This window comes from Periplaneta americana, chromosome 15, assembly GCF_040183065.1.
Source record: "Periplaneta americana isolate PAMFEO1 chromosome 15, P.americana_PAMFEO1_priV1, whole genome shotgun sequence".
In the NCBI taxonomy this organism is placed as follows: Eukaryota; Metazoa; Arthropoda; class Insecta; order Blattodea; family Blattidae; genus Periplaneta; species Periplaneta americana.
In genome coordinates this window covers 6,400,802-6,424,227 of record NC_091131.1, presented here as the reverse complement: position 1 = coordinate 6,424,227, position 23,426 = coordinate 6,400,802, and the positions used below count along the sequence as shown (strand labels likewise).

Genomic DNA, 23,426 nt, shown 5'->3' with positions numbered 1-23,426 from the left:
GTAGGAGAAAATAGCGGGAAAACAATGATTAAGAGTAGGTAGGAATTGAGAGTAGAGAAGAAAATAAAAAACGCAAATTATTAAGGAAGGAATATGCAATATTTAATAGGTGAGCGAGAAATGGGAGACAGTCTAGGTAGGAGGGAGAGAATAGAAGAGGATAGAGGGGGAAGGACATATAGCAATTCAGTCATAACAGATCATTAGAAAGTAATCAAGAAATTCTCGGCAAAGAATACATGAATAGAAAAGAGTTATATGCAGTAAAGGGATGGTGGATCGAAAAACAGAAATGTGAAGGTCCACCATAACTGTGAATTGTAAAGTTGAATTTCAAATAAATATATCATATCAATTTTCATTGTGAATGGGCCTTAAGTTACACTCACTTGAAAGTTTCCTGCTGCATAAAATCTTAGGGCAACGTTTGTAAAAATGCTCAGCATTGTAAAATTCTAGTGGACTTCCGTTGTCTCTCAAATATCTTCGTGGCAACTGTTATTCATTTTCATTTCCAATAAAATCAAACTCGATTGCCATCTTAAATAACCGCCGTATTTTTCTCACTGCCACTGAGATCGTCCCACGGGCCAATACCGCTCATTGGCAGTCTCACCCCAGTCTCAATGATATCCTGGCAGAGTCTCAAGTGCGTTTCAGATTTGTAGCGTTTTCTCAAGAGACGCTCAAGAACGGTCTCAAACGCTACTGTGAAATCGGATCTTAAGATCATCAGGAAGTGAAAGGACTGGTTATTTAAAAGAGGAAATTTAAATGCATGTTGTTCCCACGTGATACAGTTTTCAAGCTGTGAATGTAGCATTATTCAGAAAATTTGTAACTTCAGCTGTACTAATTCAATTATAACAATCAGTCACTGAAATCGGCTTATTGTAGCAAAGTGAACCCTCTGTTTTTTTTTTTTTTCATTTTTTTTTTCATTCATTTATTTTATTCCATAGATCTTACATGAGCAATGAAGCTTTAAGATGTGGAACGAGTAAAAATTTTACAATATTACAATTGAAAGTGCCAAGCCACATTTTTGGCCAAATTGAATTAATCATGCCATCCCATGGGAAATATATTTAAAATTATGGTGTCAAGAGTTTCTACAGAAAGCCTATTATCCGTTGTATGTTCTTACCCTAATACTTCATGCATCTTCTATAACGGGAAGACAATGTCAAGCAACAAAGGTAGTTTGGAGAGAATGGTGCACTGGAGGAAGCTGAAGTTTTCTAATGAATCAAATGATAAGGCAGTAATTCCAGCTCTATTCTGAATATTTGCCACTTTATGAAGAAGAATCAACATCAAAAACTGAAATACAGTTAAATGTTGCTTGGCATTGTATTGCCCTCAAAGTGTTAAATGTAGATGTGTTGATTGGACAAAGTATGCATTTCATTTAAAAAAAAAACATGTTTCTAATTGCTTATTCATTATTTATTTAAAGTGATGATACTGCCCATTAATGTGTAACGTTTTGTTCATTTTAATACCTTATGTGAGTCAAGATATTCTTAAATTTAAAATTGTTGCTTGGAATATTCTTGCCCTAATTTTTGCAATATGTTGCTTGGCATTCTCTTGCCCTAAATATTTAATATTTATGTGAGTGCATTACCATTACATTTTTTACAAATTTTTACAGTTTTACAATTTAGTAATTTTCTACAATTTTGTGAAATTTTTTACAATATTTTGGCGAGATGTAGTGAGATGAGGTGAGGTCCGAGGATTCGCCAAAGTATTACCCGGCATTTGCCTTTTGGTTGGGGAAAACCTCGGAAAAACGCAACCAGGTAATCAAATGAAAGGGTTTGATGCCGAGAGCTCGCCATAGACCATAGGCCGTTGACTCTGTTAATTTTGTAAATTGTCCACTTCTAGCCTGTGTCAGTGTAAACTCCAGTTTGTCTACAGCACAACATTCTAAAAAAAAAAATCACATTTCCTGTTGCGGATCTTTAATACTCTCACCTCTCAGCGTATTCACCACAACTCTGTGTAGCTTTCAGTCTCTTGTTAAGTGTGCAAAACGATGCTGTGGTGATGATACGTCCATCAAGGCCTGTGGGGAATGCTACAAGTTACCACAGTATAGCTCCGCTCTATTTGATGTATACACTCACCTTCATAAACAATGTAGACGTACAGAGAGCATTCTGTGTATCCGAATACACTGACGGACGAACAAGAATAAGTACTGCAACTGTTAAGTGTTTGCGTTTACCGGAAAATATAAGTGCAGTAATGTAGTGATTCAGCTTTTATTTCAGATGCCCTGGAAATTTATTGACAATATAACCTGATTCTATTTTTACCACAATCTCTGTTAACTACCGCTGGGGTCGACTCAAGTATATAATGAAGACTATAATAAAAATTTACTTGTTTAATACGAAGTAAATTCTTGATTCTTACATCTCTATTTCGAATTATTATTGTTATTATTATTATTATCATTATTACTTACTTTACTTACTTACTGGCTTTTAAGGAACCTGGAGGTTCATTGCCGCCCTCACATAAGCCCGCCATTGATCCCTATCCTGAGCAAGATTAATCCATTCTCTATTATCGTTTCCCTCCGGCCTGCCAACTAACACTCTATATGCATTTCTGGATTCGCCCATACGTGCTACATGTCCTGCCCATCTCAAACGTATGGATTTTATGTTCCTAATTATGTCAGGTGAAGAATACAATGCGTGCAGTTCTGTGTTGTGTAACTTTCTCCATTCTCCTGTAACTTCATCCCTCTTAGCCCCAAATATTTTCCTAAGCACCTTATTCTCAAACACCCTTAACCTATGTTCCTCTCTCAAAGTGAGAGTCCAAGTTTCACAACCATAAAGAACAACCGGTAATATAACTGTTTTATAAATTCTAACTTCCAGATTTTTTGACACCAGACTCGATGATAAAAGCTTCTCAACCGAATAATAACAGGCATTTCCCATATTTATTCTGCGTTTAATTTACTCCCGAGTGTCATTTATATGTGTTACTGTTGCTCCAAAATATTCGAACTTCTCCACCTCTTCAAAGGATAAATTTCCAATTTTTATATTTCCATTTCGTACAATATTCTCGTCACGAGACATAATCATATACTTTGTCTTTTCGGGATTTACTTCCAAACCTATCTCTTTACTTGCTTCCAGTAAAATTCCCGTATTATTATTATTATTATTATTATTATTATTATTATTACTACTACTACTACTACTACTACTACTACTACTACTACTACTACTACTATTATGTATCTCGCGCTTTCATTTCAAAACTTCCCATTCTAAATATTTATTTCAATTGTAAATTTAAACTATTGACATTTTTTTTTTCGAGGAAACTTACAATAATAAAATTGCAAGCACTGAGGTACGAGATCCGTCTCCTCGAGTTTCGAACAGCAGAGTGCAGTTTAACTGAGCACTTCCTGCGTTGCTAGCGCCCCCTGACGGCCGTTTTCTGCACACGTCGGCTTTTTATTGCGATCAGGCGACTAGTGTCAGTGGCTGGATCCTGTGACATTCGTGGCCAAGCGCTGTCCCATCCAGCCCGGCTGTTCCCACGTTTACTTCCCCCTATTCTGCTACTATTATTACTTTCTCGCTATATGAAGTACAGAGAAAAGGAAATGTGATAGTGCAACATGTAGCATGGCGGTTCCCAGGGAAATACACGTTTTCAACATCCTTGAAACGATGATACGATTTTTGACATGTTAAATATGTATTTATGTCAAATTCAAATTCAGATTTATTTACAATTTACATTTGAATTGAATACATATGAATAGATACCCGAAATGAGCATATGCTCGTGCTCGGGTACAGTCCAGTAGTCTACATAAATTTTACAGGGTTCAAATAATAATGCTGATGATATAAATAATAGTAACAACAACAATAATAATAATAATAATAATAATAATAGAATAATCGTGACAGAAATGATACAAAGATTGTAATACAAAATAATTCATTAATAATAATAATAATAATAATAATAATAATAATAATAATAATAATAATAATAATAGAATAATCGTGACAGAAATGATACAAAGATTGTAATACAAAATAATTCATTAATAATAATAATAATAATAATAATAATAATAATAGAATAATCGTGACAGAAATGATACAAAGATTGTAATACAAAATAATTCATTAATAATAATAATAATAATAATAATAATAATAATAATAATAATAATAGAATAATCGTGACAGAAATGATACAAAGATTGTAATACAAAATAATTCATTAATAATAATAATAATAATAATAATAATAATAATAATAATAATAATAATAATAATAGAATAATCGTGACAGAAATGATACAAAGATTGTAATACAAAATAATTCATTAATAATAATAATAATAATAATAATAATAATAATAATAATAATAGAATAATCGTGACAGAAATGATACAAAGATTGTAATACAAAATAATTCATTAATAATAATAATAATAATAATAATAATAATAATAGAATAATCGTGACAGAAATGATACAAAGATTGTAATACAAAATAATTCATTAATAATAATAATAATAATAATAATAATAATAATAATAGAATAATCGTGACAGAAATGATACAAAGATTGTAATACAAAATAATTCATTAATAATAATAATAATAATAATAATAATAATAATAATAATAATAATAGAATAATCGTGACAGAAATGATACAAAGATTGTAATACAAAATAATTCATTAATAATAATAATAATAGTAATAATAATAATAATAATAATAATAATAGAATAATCGTGACAGAAATGATACAAAGATTGTAATACAAAATAATTCATTAATAATAATAATAATAATAATAATAATAATAATAATAATAATAATAGTGGTAAAACAAAAATATTTACAATAATAAAATAAATATTAAAACGGATAAAATAAAATATAAAACCACTAGCGAGAGTTAACACAACTTAAATAAGCATATAATAACCGGAAAAAATGCCAAACTCGAAAATCAACAGAAAAGTTCGTTGTATCGCAGGCGACAGCAACCGCCGTATTGACATTGTGTTGTGCATTATTGGTAGTAGTGGGGAGCTGAAAGTCTACGTAACTGCCGTTCTCTTCGAATCTTCTCGTACAATCATGGGAAGTTAATGCTGAAAAAACAAAATGTCTACGAGTCAAACTGTTCATTATTACCAGGATAAATACAAATAATACTGAAATATATTAATCGAGTTTCAGTTATAGATCTCTCCTTTTGTGTATGTAATGTAATGTATGCATGTAGCGATTTCTCGTAAACTATAGTACTTTTTTCACAATTTACGTAGTACTCGTAGTCAACTGGTCAGAGCGCTTGGTACGTAGAACCAAGGACCCGGGCTCGATCCCCGGCGCCGGAGCGAATTTTTCTCCTCAAATATTAATTGTCAGTATTACAGGTATTATTCTGTAGGAAAAATTAATAAATCTATAATATTCTTATAGCTGCAGTGCATATATTTGTACAGATTAATGTGCACGTTACTGCGGAATCCCGGCCAAACAAGTCACTCAGCTGAGTGCGCTCCTAGTATAATGGCAGTTGACATTGGACATATACGTCAACATATATGCCTAACTTGGAGTCAGGCCACAAAGAGAAACATTGAAGGTGGAGGGTTCGGTCCGGTACTGTGGATTGAATTCGGCGTAGCTCAGTAGTCAGAGCGCTTGGTACGTAGAACCAAGGACCCGGGTTCAACCCCCCGGCGCCGGAGCGAATTTTTCTCCTCAAATATTATTTCATATAAATTTATGAAAAGTTAAGTTGTGAAGTCAAATGTCTTCGAGTTTTCTGTACTTGTCGTAGCCTTCTCTCTTAATTTTTTTCTATGGCATTTATTTTTTTCTTTCTTTCTGTTTTTGTTACTTCATGAATAGCTATTGTCTGTAAATTTGCGAGTTTCTGCGTACGTTAGGAAGTGTGTAAGGCTGTGTGCCTATCGAGTGAAGTAACGAAGATCGAATGTCAAGCATAATGTGGAATGTAACAGATAACTCAAGAAACGAAATTGTTTTAAGACTGCACAAGATTTATAATGAGAAAGTGTGTTTAATTTTGATGGCATTATTAAATTACATAAGTTAGGTCAGATGCAACAGTGTTCATGAGTAGAATAGTTATACATAATAAAAGTAATTTGATACAGTTATATGAACACGTTACGCGGTCGAACATCCCCACCAGCGGTGAGTTCAACATCTTGATTGTAATTCTGTCCATTCTTCCCACTTTTCATTGTACTTATTAACATGAACACAAGTTTTATCTAGGTAGTATAGTTTAAGACATCTTAAATGCCTATTTTCTTATTTTAATTTATCACTTATCTTAATTACCAAATACTTTAAAATGATTAACACTTAGGTTTTGTCACATTTTTTCACTTTTAACAATCTTGATATTTTAACATTGCTTTTTGTTAATTTCAACATCATACACTAATTATTTATTCTCTGGTTAATCATTTTTAATGCATATATTTTTACGATTAGACATTGCTTTTTAAATATTTTAAATAATCATTTTAATCAATTATCTTGTTTTAAGTTTATAATATGCATGCGAACTGAACAACATTTTGGTCATTTTATTTTTAACAATTGTTGATTTTTAAATTATGTATCTTTGTAAAAATTTTATTATCAACCACGAGCTTTACACAATTAGGGTGGAATTCATAGTCGTCACTTAAAAAATGAGTGAACCCTTAAGTAATAAGTGTTTGCTTATAATAAGGGAACCCTTAAGTCAATTCCGAATTCATAGACAACACTTATTTTCACGTAATGAATGCTCACTTACAGCTGCCGGACATGACGTCATAACAAAAGCTGACTCTCATTGAACTAATCGAAAGCAGCTCTACATGTGGAGTTGCTATAGCAACGGGTTATCAATATTATTGTACTGAATAAGTTATATACAGCAATAGTTTCATGATATGTTAAATTCTAGTTGCGTGTTAGTCATAGTTATAATCAGATATCCTACTAATTGGAACACGTCTTCTGTAGTAGTGAATTTCTTAAATAAATAAATTAAGCCTATTAGGCCTACTATATAATGCTGTATTTTGAATTTATTAACATAGTGTTATATTTACTCTATAATTTGCCAATTATAGCTACATTTTAATTTTTGGGTATGATATCTATACTTAACCCCTTTTAATTTATTTTTATTTAATATTTTTCATTTATATGTAGATCTGTGTCTTTTATTGAGGTAGTATCTACTTGTTTTTTTTTTATTTTTAATTTGTAATTACACTTGTATTTGCTTTATCTCTTCTTTTCATGTTAATTGCAATTCTATGTTTTTTTAAACAAATATCTGTACTGTCTATTGTAATTGGGGCTTTGCCCTGTTATAGACATAAATAAATAAATAAATAGCGATCAATTTGGCTAGAGCAACAACTTCGAATTGATCTGAAAACGATATCGCTTCTTAAATTTCAGTTCACTATACATTTCCAGAGGATTCTCCATGTCTCTAATATACCTTTTTGGGACACGTATATTTTCCTCATTTCGTTCAACAAACTCCACAAAATCCTCAAAATCATTCTCAGTATCCATTTTGAAAATGAGTGGTCACTTAAGGGTACAGATCAGCTCACTTAAGTAATCACTCATTATGTGAATGAGGGACAATTATGAATTAGAAATGAGTATAAGTAACCACTTAAGGGTTCACTCATTTATAAGTGACGACTATGAATTCCGCCCTTATGTTCTTGTTACAGTCGTGATACTACCACTGGAGATGGAGGAGCAATCCTCCGAAACATGTATGGTTTTTAACCGATTTTATTAATTTTATTCAATCATTAAAAAGTGTTCATATAACTGTATCAAATTACTTTTATTATATATAACTATTTGATGGCATTGTTTATCTTTGAAACGCGCTAGTTCCTTTCTAAACGCAATATTGCATTGTTGCAGGAATACGACCTGGAGCAAAAAATCGACCTGGAGATCAAGATGCGGGAGGGTACGACAAAGCTGCTGGCGGCGTGCCGGCACCAGACACAGACGCTGGAGGCCGCCAAGAACCTGCTGACGTCCAACGAGCGCATGTCCGCCTACATGGCGGAACTGCAGCGGCGCAAGCGGGAGGCGCCAACGCGTTCACTGGGGTGCGTGTACTATAAATGTCACTCTTAGAATTATTATTGTCTGAAATCTTTTGCGACTAGGGATGCAGAACTGGACGTCACTTGCGCCATACGTCACAGGCCGCATTACGTCATTCATCCCTTTAACGTCACGCGTCATTCATATGATAAGGTAGGGGGTGGGGGGATTTATATTCAGTGTCTAAGGGTGAAATTTAGCGCAATACCGTTCGGAAAATTACCATTTTGAAGAGCGATGGGAAAATGAATAAGTAATTCTGTAAAACAATCACAAAGCATGCCAGTCTTCCCTGCACGTATGAGTTCTGTGTTTGGTTCTACTTTCTATGTGAGCAAACATTCTCGAAAATGAATTTCATTAAGAACGACGGTCGCTCTAACTTGACAGGAGCACATCTAATTTTCCTCTAATATAACGAAACTGGTGAACAAAAAAAGAATGCAGAGATCTGGCGCATGTCGTAGTTGAAACTATAGTCGCGTCGCTGTTATTCCCGGCGTGACTTCTCCTCTTTGCTTACGTCTTAGGAAGTGAAGGCTCTATGAAGTCTAGGTAAGTAGTATCGTTCGCCATTTTTGTTCTTTCGTTGCCGAGCTACCAGACGAGGAATCTATTTGCCACACTGTTAAACATTATCATGTCGTAGCTCCTATGATAATAAATCAAACGCACTGTAATTCAGCAAATAATTGAGCGGCAAATAACGTCTTCGTGTGCTTTCTGCGAACGGCAACGAAAGAGCCAAAATGGTGGGCGATTATATTAAGTATTTGTCGAGCCTTAAGAAATTAATAACGTCTTCATCAGCGAATCACAAGACGCACACGTTTAAATGTAGCCGACCTGCAATGTGATAGGCTGCCGGAAATTAGAGCGACGGGACTATAAATTATAGTCCCGTCGTATTTCCGACAGCCAATCACGTTGCAGGTCGTCTACATTTAAACGTTGGACGTTATGCACTTCCTAAGGCTCGATAAATACTTAATGTAATCGCCCGCCATTTTTGTTCTTTCGTTGGCCGCAGAAAACAAACGGGGACGTTATTTGCCGCTCAATTACAGTGCGTTTGATTTATTGTAGAAGCTACGACATGATAATGTTTAACGGTGTGGCAAATAGATTCTTCATCTGGTAGCGCGGCAACGAAAGAACAAAAATGGCGGGCAATACTATCTATCTAGACTTTATAGAGCCTTCACTTCGTAAGGTGTAAGTAAAGAGGATGTGTCACGCCGGAAATAACAATAGATCAATATAGTCAATTTTACTTGAAGTAGTACACTTCTAAATTGTTATGGATTTAATTTTTACATTATATATATATATATATATATATATATATATATATATATATATATATATATACACACACACACACACACAGGGCTAAATACCATCACCACTCGGGTTCAAACTCTGGACCTTCTAGTCCGTAGCCAGCTGCTCTAGCAACTGAACTACTTAGCCGCCAAAATAAACATTAGATTAGATAAAAAATTGTTACTTTTATGAAACAAGCTCTTTTAAGTCTTACAGTTTACAATAGTTTGCTTGTCATGTAAGGGAAACTTGTAATAGTTATGATATATGGCACATTGACAAATTTGCCATAATTGTCGTATTGTCACACCTGTCAAGTTTTATGAAATAAGCTCCTGTTGGACATAATATTTTATTATATAAAATATTCAACAGTCTACTGGATAACAGCGAAATATTATCACAAATCCAGATTAACGCTAGAACATCACATTTAAGAAATCGTCAATTGTTATATTAAAAACCAAACACTTCATTACATAAAAATTCACCAGTGTTAAAAATGTGTTCAAATTTCAATGAAATATGTAAAACATGGGATCTAGATTTGTGCATTTCTTACATGGAATACAAACATTTTCTTTATAGATATACTGAAGGTAGTTAATTTTATATAATATTGCTGTTTGTTACTCTGTAATTTGCCAATTATAGCTACATTTTACATTTTTGGCTATGATATCTATATTTAACTATTTTTCATTTATTTTATTTTGTATTTTTCATTTATATTTATATCTGTATCTTTTATTTAGGTAGTATCTATTTGTCTGTTCTTTTTCTTTCCTTTTCTCATTTTCCATTTTAATTTGTATTTACACTTGTATCTGTTTCTGTTTCATCTCTTTTTTCATGTTATCTATGTTTTTTTTTTTTTTTTAAACGAATATTTGTACTGTCTATTGTAATTGGGGCTTTGCCCTGTTATAGGCATAAATAAATAAATAAATAAAATAAGGGTCTGTTGTGCTCTTTCCAGGTACAGCAGTCAACCCTGCACAGCTCGCGTGTCGCTGTCTGATCTCAGGATGCCCCTGATCTGGAGAGACACGGACCACTTCAAGAACAAGGGGGATTACCGGCGCTTCGCTGTGTTCTGTCTGGCTCGCATCGGGACCGAGATCTACGACACAAGCCTGCTGTGTCCTGTGGACCGCTCCCTGACTGACCTCACCTTCTCAGACGTCCTCATATTGTGAGTATCTAAGACTGAAGCTAACAGAATAATATGAAATGAAATATGTTTCACTACTTCGTCTGAAAGTATTTTCTATTTAAGCTATACCCATTGGTAAAGATTCAATATGTATGCGCCACTAGAAAATATTCCTAAAATACCTTGAAAATCGCTAGGATTTATAGTATGTAGTAGTGCAAATTGGATGTGATCACTAGGAGAGCTGTATGCCCACCCAGCCCTCCTCAAACATACCTTAATTAGGCCTATATACGAAATTCTTTGTGCGTGAATGAAGAAGTTCGCCATATTTCCTCGATGTGACGTAATATGAGGAAGGAAAAGATGGGATTTTCAATGTCACCAACTGTGGAGAATGGCGTGCATGGGATGAGATACGAACCTAACCTCGGACGTAATACTAGTCCACACCTGTGGAGTAACGGTTAGCGCTTCTAGCCGCGAAACCAAGTGGCCTGGGTTCGATTCCCGGTCGGGGCAAGTTACCTGGTTGAGGTTTTTTCGGGATTTTCCCTCAACCCAATATGAGCAAATGCCGGGTAACTTTCGGTGCTGGACCCCGGACTCATTTCACCAGCATTATCACCTTCATCTGATTCAGATGCTAAATAACCTAAGATGTTAATAAAGCATCATAAAATAACCTACTAAAATAAATAAAAAACGTAATACTGTACACTTAATCTAACCTAACCTAATCTTTCACATAATGCTACACATGTAATCTATTTTGTTTGCAATGTTGCCGTTCCTGTTACACCGAGTCAGAAGCCATCTAGTGGATGAAGAGGGAAACATGTGAAGAATGGCGACTCATTCGAACCTCTACTCATTAATTTTACATTTTGCTCCTCAAGTGCGTTTTGTGCAATGTAATCAATGGCGAAGCTAAGGTGTAAATACTGGGTAGGCTGAAAAAATCTGCTTACCTTGTATCTTTTTGTAGAGTAAATGTTATCAGCTTTTCTATCAAAATTTGTTGTGACACAGACCCCTATAAGATGGTGACCACTCGTTTTGACTTCCAAACAGATTGCATATATAATAGTTTAACTTATTTGTCTCAGAGCACCCTGTTAGCCAAAAATATTTCTTGTACCACGACAATTGAAAATTTCTATTTTGTCTTCCTCCATCTGCTATTTTAATATATAAATGTAGTGTTGATCTCCTATCTTTGTAAGCGTATTTTGTTTCATGCATCCAACTTGAAAACAGTTTCTCTTTTAATTCTACAAATAATGACCTCAATGTTCTCTCAGTGTGAACCATTTTATACAAAATTAATACGTAACACACGCAATCACTTTTGATTAAACTAACACTCAACAACACAGTACATTCAGAGAACACCAATATAGCACGACGTATTATTGTGACGGAGATGTAGCGAATCGAAACCTCCTCCCCAGTCTCCCCTCAAGCTTGCGATTCAAGGTCGTAGCCATGCCTTTAGAGGCTTCTGTCACAAGCCTCGCACTGAACTGTGCATCGTGGAATGACTGCCAACAGTGAACTTAATATATGGAAGGATCGGAGTGAAACCAAGTGAAGAGTTCGCGGGAAAAACGATGAATGTCACAGTTTTGTTAAGGTTGATGTCATTATCTAATTCAATGGATCACTACGAAATTTAATGTTGTTGTTATGAAAAATGGTAAAAAGGAGAATTATCACCACGAATACAGTAATCCTTTCCTTTATTTTCTATAGAAACAGCACTACATCTTGCAGTTATAGACTCAATTAGATCATTATCTAATCCTTAACAGAAATGTGACATTCATCTTTTTTCCCGCGAACTCTTCAAGTGGTACAATACATCGTTATTACGAACTTATTTGCCTGCTGTTACTAGATATAATAACTCAAATTTTTTGAGTAGGCTAAGCCCCAAAAGCCTCTTAAGAGCTTTGCTACTGGCAATAATCAATGTGTTAATGTAGTGAACATCTATATATATATATATATATATATATATATTTTAATGTACCGTAGAACATATGATATTTCCATGCAGATATTCTGCGTCATCATACGATGAAAGAGTAAGGGAACGGAGGAAAATTCTCTCCGGCGCCGGGATTTGATCCCGGGTTTTCAGCTCTACGTGCTGATGCGTTGTCCACTAAGCTACACCGGATACCATCCCGGCGTCGGACAGAATCGTCTCAGATTAAGCTCCAACTCTTGGGTTCCCTCCAGTGGCCGCCCTCTGCACTACGTCATAGATGTCTATGAACATAGGACCGAAGTCCACACCTGTTCTGAGGTGCACTCGTTATGAGTGACTAGTTGGCCGGGATCCGATGGAATAAGCGCCATCTTAAATCACGAAGTGATTTACGCATATCATATATATTATTTTAATGTACCAAAGTACATATGATATTTCCATGCAGATATTCTGCGTCATCATACGATGAAAGAGTAATGGAACGGAGTGAAAAATTCGTTTATAATGGTGCGAACATATTGAACCTTGGAATCCTGGGAAACGAGAATGCGGATGCTTTAGCAAAGAAGGGCAGCACTGCTACTTACAGACCTGTTACTAAATCTACGTATTCCTCTGTAAAAAGATTTATTAAGTCTACATACTTAGACTTCAACAAACAAAATTTGATAACACAATCCCAAGGGAAAAAATGGAACTCTCTGCATCAAAATCCACAGTTAATTCCCGATTTACCACGAAAATCGTCTGTAGTTGCATTTACATTGGCAACAGGCCATGATTGTTTGGCCAAACACCTGCATAGAATTGGAATATATCAGTCCCCTAACTGCCCATTGTGCAACTCAAACCAAGAAATGGATTCGGAACACCTCAAAATCTGTGCTTCAGTGGCTGACCATGATAATATCTTTGAAAAATATTGGAGTGCAAGAGATCAAATGGCTATTGTCAAACGCCTGGCATTAGAAAACATCAACAACATATTGAACCGTCAATGCATTAAAATAAGAAATAATTTTGCATTAATTTGCATTCGTGTATTCGTCTTGGTGTCTAGTGGGTACTGTAACTGTTTCTACACCTAAGCTACGCGATCTTAATCCAAACTACATGCAGTACACTTGGAGATAGAATGGATTGTTAACATATTAGAATCACTGAGTTGATATGGCTGATGTTTGCAATGTTACAGTAATCAAATCCCAGCGGATTTCGAGTTCCGGCTAGAGGTGTACAGTCACATCCTTCAGGACGATCTGAGCATGGCCAGCACACCCCGCAAGATCAAGAAGACTATCCACAGCTCCATCAGCCGGACTGTCGGCAAGAAACTTGCTGCCTCATTGCGTGACGAGCTCAACACAGGGAAGATGTGAGTAGATTCTAAAGTAAACAGTAATGTTAACACGGAGGGTTTACCATAGTGTTTCTATATTCACTTTTGTACTATAAGTACATTATTAAAAAGTTGCTGAATTATTTTTTTCTGTTTAGATTGATGTGATAGACGCAAAATTCTATAACTATTGCCAATTTCGATATGATCAGTAGAAACTGCATCTCCCTGCAACAAAATTATTTTGAAGGGGTTTAACAGATATCCATAAAAGCTATTGATATAGGGAGAAAATTCAATCTGGGAACTTTTTGATCAGCCTTCATAAATGATTAGCAATTAAGTTCATGCTAATTAAATTATTTGCCGTTGTAATAGAAATGAAACTTGTTCATAAAAATTATATGAAGTAAATGGAACAAACAAGAACAATTGAAATTTTAACTTCGTAATATGTATGGTGAGACTTTCCTCTGTTAAATTTCAACGTACCTCGTTCACATGTTTCGACCTATTTATGGGTCATCTTCAGAAGTGCTCGTTGTTGGTCTTGGCGCCACTTGTTCTGTTTCCTGTGAGGGTGTGTTCCTGTGGTATAGTGTAGAGTCGAAGAGTGTGTGTGTTTTGAAGTTGAGTTGTGTGTTGAGAATTTCGTTGTGTGTTTTTGTGTGTCTGCATATTTCATATTGTTCTAGTGTGTTTAGTTTCTGGCTTTTTGGTTGGATGTGTAGTATTTCCATGTCTGTGTTGATGTCTCTGTGGGTGTGGTTAGCATTTTTGATGTGTTCTGCATATGTGGAGATGTTTTGTAATTTTGTTATGGCTGTGATGTGTTCTTTGTAACGTGTTTGAAACGATCTGCCTGTCTGTCCTATGTAGAAGTTGTTGCAGGTGTTACATTTTACAAACAACACATCACAGCCATAACAAAATTACAAAACACCTCCACATATGCAGAACACATCACAAATGCTAACCACACCCACAGAGACATCAACACAGACATGGAAATAATACACATCCAACCAAAAAGCCAGAAACTAAACACACTAGAACAATATGAAATATACAGATACACAAAAACACACCCCAACGAAATTCTCAACACACAACTCAACTTCAAACCACACACACTCTTTGACTCTACACTATACCACACGAACACACCCTCACAGGAAACAGAACAAGTGGCGCCAAGACCAACAACAACTGGTTCTGAAGATGACCCATAAATAGGTCGAAACATGTAAACGAGGTACTTTACAATTTAACACAGGAAAGTCTTACCATACATATTCCGAAATAATACAGTGTCAAAAGTTGAGTAATCAAGATGTATGAAATTTTAAGTTCAAATATTAGTTAAATGCTAAATTGGCAAAAGATGATGCTGTCTATGACTGAATTTGTACAGCTTTCTGATTTCAACGTGTACTTGTGCTTCCAGAGGTCCGCACTTCGAACTGATGGCCACAGCTCGGCTATCACTGGACGACATACACGATAGCATCCGTACACACGACTTGCAGCTGGAGAACCTCGGTGAGTCCTGATGTCCTACCTCTTCTTGAGTGGGCACGTTAATTAAACGGCATGTTTACAAGAAGTAAGTGATGTTCCGAGGGAAGATTTGTTTGATGCAAAGCCCGTCTTTATTGGTTCCTAAATAAAACACTTAAATCCAAGTTACAATGTTTGATGCCTCCAGAATGTTTTTATTTAATGTAGAAACTGCGGAAATTGCCTTTTTTTTATGGAGAAAGTTGCTAAAAGTGTTGTATGTAATAATACCTTTGGTAGACACACAAATGTTCTTGTACAACCTGAATTTATTCATATCACGACATAATATTCCATGTCTGAACAGTTTTCATGACCCCACAGTGAAGTACTGGAATCAAGGCATTAATTTGTTGATTAAATTATTCTAAATGATAACTCATAACAGAGGGAAATGTTTAAAGTGTCAAGTTCCAGGACAAGGTGCATCCTGATCACAGTCACTATGAAAGCCTAGAAACTCTTATTATTTTTATGTATTAAGAATATGTCTATCTCATAAGATCCATATTTTACCTTCTATCATTGACCTTCCTTTCTCTATCCTTTCTTTAATGAATTCTCCAGTTCCTTCTAACATTAAATCATTTATTTCTTCATTACCAATTGCTACATTATTAAGTTTATCCATATCTTTATTTTTAATCCTCAATTATTATAAATATCCTTTCAATTTTATCATCATATATGTTGAATCATCACAATCATTGGCTGTTATTAATATATTGTCTGCAATAATATTGTATACACAGTATTTTCTATGCAATTACATTACATTGTGGTATAACTGGCAATGAACATGCTGATTTTCTTGCCCAAAAAAACTTCATACGAGTTGATAATATTGCAAAACAGGCAACATATTTGCAACCAAGACCTCTTCAAGTGATATCTCTATCCAGTGCTTTTGCTTCAGTAAAGTCTCATTTTATAAACCTATGGATCAACAATTGGCTCTCTTCTGACAAAGGAAAATTTTTACAGTCTGTACAAAAGAAACCAAATGACCTGGAAATGTACAAAAACTTGCTCAGACATGTTCAAACATTTTTAACAAGAGCCAGAACAGGTCACATTGTCACTCAATTGTACCTACACCGATTTCACCTTTCTGATAATCCTACTTGTCTGTGGTGTAATAATCATGATGAAGATCTGGAACACATTCTTCTATACTGTCCATCCATAAACCACAAAAGAAGTAAATTAAAATCATCAGTACCAGTTGCAGAAGACACAGCCCTGCAGTATATATTGACTACACCCCAACTCTGGCTACTAGCAACAGGCATCTATAATGAACACCGATCAAAATACCCCTCATTTCTCGTGAAAAACAGCTGAATAGACTACAGTGGACTATAGTGGGCTTTATGTTGTCAGCAAACAGCTGGATACATTGAGAAGATTGATTGATTAATTCATTCATTTATTGAAAAGTCTGAAACTTGACAGAGATGTAATAATATTAATAATAAGGATACCTACAGGAAGGGGGAAGGCAATGAGTTTACATGGTTGGAGGGAATTAATTAAGAAATACAACAGAAAGGATTAGAAGGAGACTGGGAAAATAGAGAAGATTGGGGAAGAAAAATTTGGACAAGGAAAATGCTTGGGCATCGCAAACATGCTTATAATAATATTTGTGTTAGTAGAGTGTACTATATATATCTGCAACACATTATTGAAACGTATAAATAAAAGTAATCTGCTGGAAATACAATTACTTACCTACAAGTTACAACCCATCAAATGGATGTGTTTACCTAACTGGCCGGCCTCCAACCAGGGTTTTCCTATGGAAGGCTATCAAAATAATTAATTCTCACAGTGAACTGGGTCCAAATTAAACCATGGCACTTCATGTTGCAGAGAATCGGAGTCACCAGCTGCCGCTGTTTGGGCACTTCTGCTGTCGCCTGGCTGCGCAGCCCGACTGCGTGGCTCAGGAGAGCTGCTCCGGGGACCTGACACTGCTGGACTGCGATGCAGGCAGACAGTGGCTCAGCATGTGGGGGCAGCTGCAGGCCTTCCGCCTGGACCTGTGGAACAAGCGCGAGCACTGGGAGCAGGGCCAGGACCCCGTCAGGTCCATTGTTGTGGACAGGGTGAGTGTTCCCCTCACGTGTCCAATTATCAGCCCTACTCGAGCCTCTCATTGGAAACTTCCCGTGTCACGTTCAAAATGATGAAATTTCAGATACAGTTGCATTTATTTTATATGTTTCACACTTATTTATTTATTTACTTATTCATTTTTTGTTGAACATAACAGGCAAAGCCCAATTACAATGTTCACGACTAACATATTAATTTATAAAACATAAACAAGGAAAAGGAAACACACACTTATTAAAAACTGAAACAAAATAGAAATAAGAGAAAGAAAAAAAAGAGAAATTGAAATAAGGTGTGAAAGTAGCTTCAAATTAACTAACAACAATATTCTGTAAAATATGATAAAAAATAATTCTGTATCTAGAGAAATTCATATTGAAAATATCAACATTAGGATGAGGATGTAATTTATTGTATGACTGTAACATTCGGAAAACTGGGGAATTTTTGTGGGATTCAGTATTTGTCCTTGGTATGTAAAATAAATTCCGAAATTTCGTTTTAAGCTCAGGTGCATATAATGTTATATAATAAAATAAACCAACACAGTCCAACTTATTGTTAATAATTTTATAAAGAAAGTTTAAAGATTGACAATTTCGTCTAATCTGCAAACTAGTAAAATGGAAATGTTGAAGCATTGTAGCATAACTCTCATAGGTAGGATAATCATTATAAAGTCTGCAATATAACCATTTTAGAAATTTATTTTGAATGTTTTTCTAGTAACAGAATATATATGTTAATAACTGGGTTCCAGATAACAGCAGCATACTCTAATTTAGATCCAACAATGGAATTATACAAAATTATTATAGTTTTGACTTTAAATTTACAAGAATTTCTCATAACAAAACCTAAACTTTTATAGGACAAATTTATAATATTATTAATATGACTACGAAAATTGCTGGTAAAACTTTTGCCTCTATTTTATATGAAAATTTAATTGTGTTTTTCAATCTAGAAAAGATCATATGTATACACTTATTAATATTAAATAACAATTTATTATTAAGACTCCAAATATGTAAGTTTGTAATATCTGTTTGAAGTAGCTTACAATCTGATATACTTTTGATTTCTCTATACAATTTAATATCATCCGCAAATAATAAAATTTTAGAATGTTGTACACAATTCACAATATCATTAACAAACAATAAAAACAATAATGGACCAAGATTGGAACCTTGAGGCACACCAGAATTTACCGTAAAAGGCTTAGAAGTATGTCCATTAAAGCTCACAACTTGCACTCTTCCTTTCAAGTAAGATTTAATTAACGATACCAAACTTAAGCCCAGTTCCCACAGTGCTTGTTTCCTTGCTGGCCAGCAAGCTTGGTTCTCTGGTGGGTACAGCGATGGCTCCCGTGTTTGCTATGATGCTGGTTGCTGTTCACACAGAATTGGCTTTTTTCACAGTTCAAATTGGAAAATCAAGTTTTGGTGTTGTATCATTGTTAACAAGCATAACACTCCAAGATTAAGGAGGAAAGAAAACTAGGAAATTTACCACGAGTTTTATATTTTTTTTTGTAAGGACCTAGACTAGACGCCAGTTCGGAAGGCGGTCGGCTGCTATCGTTTGCGTCGAGAGAGACAGATAGTGAGAGAAAGGCAATGTGCAGCATCGCCACATCGTACTTCACGCGCGCGCACAATACAAGTAGCTGAGGAGAGAATTTCAATTTTAAAAAGACAATAATGACCTTATCCGTTGATTACTGCAAGCATGACAAACCTTTTATCAGAACATTATCAAATCTTACGTTCTATTAATAATGCTTATAGCAAGTTTTAAGATTTTTATGTCCGGTATAATATTATTATTATTATTATTATTATTATTATTATTATATCACACAGTTTTAATACGAAATATATACTGTGTATTACTAGAAAAAATGATACACTATTTAAGTAGAAATTGTATTTAGGTCTATTTCTAGGCGCACATTATTTTAACTACTTAAATACCCTAAAACAATAACTACGAGTACCAAGTTATATTGTCACATTTCGGTCACATTTAATATAAATTAGGATTTAATGAATATTCAGTGCCTGGTTTTAATCGAAGTCGCTGATTCCCTCATCAGTCCCGTCAGATTTTCCAGAGTCGGATTCTCGAAGGTACGTATCTAATACTGTACGTCGCAGCACACTTTTATTAAAACCATCTAATTCAGAGACTGTTTTTTCACGACGAGGATGTTTTCCAGGAGAACGAAACGTGGCAGTTCCGCTCACATTAAAAGAATTGTTTCCTTCACTAACAATTCTTTGCATGGTTTGCAAACCCACACCACAAGCTTCTGCAGTCGTCTCCTGCGCGTTGGCAACGTTGCGGCCAGCACCATGATGCCCAGCAGAGTTCTGCTCGTTAATGTTTTTTAAAATAATTATACGCCTTAAACACTATTTCCTGCGCCTGCCTGTGCAGTACTTGTGTTTTTATAGTATTTCCTTCCATTTATTTATCTTACACATACACATACACATACACACACACACACACACACATACACACACAGTATATGTTAGTTTTACTTATTCGAGGTTTTAAAAGACTCACATGTGAACAAAGTAACTCGAGAAGCACTTGTTACTGACTGATTCTGATTGGTTCTCCTGTTCAAGCTTGTGACGTCACATGCCATACAGGCTACGGCGCATCTAGTAGCTGTCCGCCTTCCGAATTGCCGTCTAGTCTAGTATTAAAAAAGTCAGGCATCTAGGATTACTCCTAAATATATCTGATGTCTTTAATAAACTTATGAAAAAACGCTATGAACTTATGCACCAACCCAATAGTTACAAAGTTTTCACGATTACATAAAAGGAAGTTTATTAATGAAAAAATATACTGATAAGTCATGGGCATTATTTTTACGATTCCCTAGATTTGGCACCTACTAGTATTCTAATTACTCTTTTTTGTAGTAGGGATTTACTATCTGTAGAATTTCCCCAGAAAATTATTCCAAAACTCATTACCAAGTGGAAGAATGCAAAGTATTGTAATCCTCATATGTTAACAGGAGACAGTGATACAGCCGAGTAAAACAGTCAACAAGGAGATCACAATATCGAACCTTTGTGAAGGCAAAGAAGATATTTCTGTGATCCGGACCAAGACAACAGAAGATCACCAGAAATGGCTAAGATCTCTTGTCCAGCATGCCAAGGATCATCTCAGGTACAGTGATCATGAACAAAGATGTTAAATGTTACTTTATAACTAAAAGCAACTGATACTGATGACATCTATGAGTTTTTGCTTTGTGCTGTGACTTTCATATTGTCAGTTCATAGAATAAAGAATTTAGTCAATTTGTCTGAGAATAACGCACATGTTGTTTGAAATATATTTGTGAGATAACTTTCATCATGTATTTTTTTATATACATATATATCGTGTAAAGTAAATTCATACATGAGATGGTGAAGTTAATATCAACATAAAAATCCGTTCATTTTCATAATATGGAAGTATTCCTACTTAGTTACGAATTTTGTTAGTATTTTCTCCATCAACAAGCCAGGTAGTAGAGGACATTGCTTTAACATTTCAATAACTACTCCTAAAGGCTCATTCACGATGAAAATTAAACATAACATAAGCGTTAACTTAAAAATGTAAACATTATGGTAAAATCAAGAACATTCACGATGGGAACATAAACATAACCGCAAAGATGCTTGGTAACCATGGAAACATAACATTGACGCCATTTCCTCATATTCTGTCGTTTACTTCAGCGCTCCACGATTGTGTTCTGTTTGCAAATCATGTAAGCATAAGCATGAAAGTTTCTAGTTTGCAAACTTTCATGTTAACGTCTAATGTCAGTGTTTGTGTGAATCATTGTGAATGATCCCATTTGGTAGCCTGGCCGCAAACTTCTGTGTTCATGTTACGGTTATGTTTAATTTCCATTGTGAATGGGCCTTAACCATAAACCTATTTATTACACATGAGTGAACTACCCTCCCCCCCCACTGTTTGTCATTCATTCTTATGAAGCTAATTGTATAGACCAATTTACTGACAAAATGATGCAGGAGGCACTGCTATAAGGGACTGGTCTACGCTACACTCAGGATAAAATGACACGATGGAAATTTGTTGGGATGTCACAGGAAAACTGGAGCTCCCAGACAAAACCCCTGTGTTACCTGGAATATGGGCTTGCCCAACATAAGTTATAAATCAGGGACAGAACCCTGGTCCAAGGAGCCCAGAGTGAACTTCTGTAGCAAGATCAAATGTATGTTGTTCTCCAATGACACTGGGGATTACTTGATCTGCATCATTTTCCCCCAAGCTTCCCAATATAATGAAGTCAGACCATTGCCCATCAGTCCTTAACAGAGATCTAATTTATGGTACCATTAATATCGCTTTTATATGGCGATGTTCATAAATGAAAAATAATAGAAACGATTGCAATGTAAATATAGCTATTTCATGCAACTTGTACGAAATAATTATATACTGTATACACTATATGGCCAAAAGTTTCTGAACAGATGTCCATTCTCAATTTACCTCTAATAAAAATGTTACTAGTGCAAAGTTGGCCTGCCTTTTTCTGCTATCACTTCCGTAATTCTACTGAGAAAGCTGTCCACTAGGATTTGGTGTGTTGCCACAGGAATTGACTTCCATTTTTCTTGAAGAATCTTCAGCGGGTCGGGATAGATCTTGGGCGTTGTGGTCTTTCTTGCGGTTGGGTCCAACTCATCCCAAAGATGTTCGATGGGATTAAGTTTGGGACTCTCAGCAGGCCAATCCAGTTTAAGTTCCATGTCGTCAATCATTCCTGTACAGACGCCGCGTTATGTACTGGAGCATTATCATGTTGAAACAGAAATGAGCTCTCCGAAATGTTGCCATAATATGGGAAGTGCAGAATTGTTTGATATCCAGCAGCCTTTAACTTTCCCTGCACAGGAACTGGAGGGCCTAGTCCTTACCATGAAAAAAGCTCCATACCATGATACCTCCTTCACAGTTGGTAGTACATACTCAGAAAGGAGGCGTTCACCTGGCACCCTCCATACCCAGACCCCTCCGTCAGATTGCCTGATAGTGAAGCATTGCTCTGGAGTCCAATGGCATCATTGTTTATACTACTTTAACTGATGGCTGGCTTGATCTTGGTGATGTAGGATTTGTGTGCAGCCATCCAGCCATAGAAACCTAATTTGTGGAGCTCTTGAAGAACGGTTCTGGTACTGATAATGTTTCCTGACGCACTTTGGAACTCAGTGTGAAGTCTTCCAACTGATGACATGTGGTTTTGTCGCACTACCCTCTTCAGCACTTGACGGTTCCTGTCTGTCATTTTGTGTAGTCTGCCTGTTCTTGATTGTGCTGCTATTGATCCCTGTCATTTCCATTTTAGTTTTTATGTCTGTTGTGATAATTACTTAATACAGCAGTTTGAAATGTATCTGCATTGTACAGGTGGAAGCATGCGGCAGAGAAGATCATGGAGATCCAGTCACCCGGTTCAGCAAGGCATTCCTTCACCCGACAGCTCCGTGGGGGCTCCCTGTACGATGAGACGCCCCTCATAGGTGAGGTGGTTTCCCATTCAATATGATGACGACAAGCAGGACTTCCTGGCTTGTGAGTTGAACAGGAAAGGTTTATTTGGCTTTTAAAAAACAATTGATAGTTTTTTGTATGAAATTAACA

The 23,426-nt window shown here is 35.5% G+C and overlaps 1 protein-coding gene across 7 annotated transcripts in view; it reads left to right on the top strand.

Annotated features, from left to right (window-relative positions):
- The window catches only part of LOC138715813 (rhotekin-like), a 239,584-nt gene that overhangs the window by 214,247 nt on the left and 1,911 nt on the right, over positions 1 to 23,426 (top strand). For 6 of the 7 annotated variants that reach the window (XM_069848905.1, XM_069848901.1, XM_069848903.1 and 3 more), the window contains 7 exons: positions 8,022 to 8,215; positions 10,519 to 10,734; positions 13,890 to 14,069; positions 15,481 to 15,575; positions 17,469 to 17,704; positions 20,761 to 20,918; positions 23,193 to 23,305. In XM_069848905.1, coding sequence (XP_069705006.1) covers positions 8,022 to 8,215; positions 10,519 to 10,734; positions 13,890 to 14,069; positions 15,481 to 15,575; positions 17,469 to 17,704; positions 20,761 to 20,918; positions 23,193 to 23,305 — 1,192 coding nt within the window. Of the gene's footprint in view, positions 1 to 8,021; positions 8,216 to 10,518; positions 10,735 to 13,889; positions 14,070 to 15,480; positions 15,576 to 17,468; positions 17,705 to 20,760; positions 20,919 to 23,192; positions 23,358 to 23,426 lie in introns of all 7 variants that reach the window. The other variant, XM_069848906.1, reaches the window with a different exon arrangement.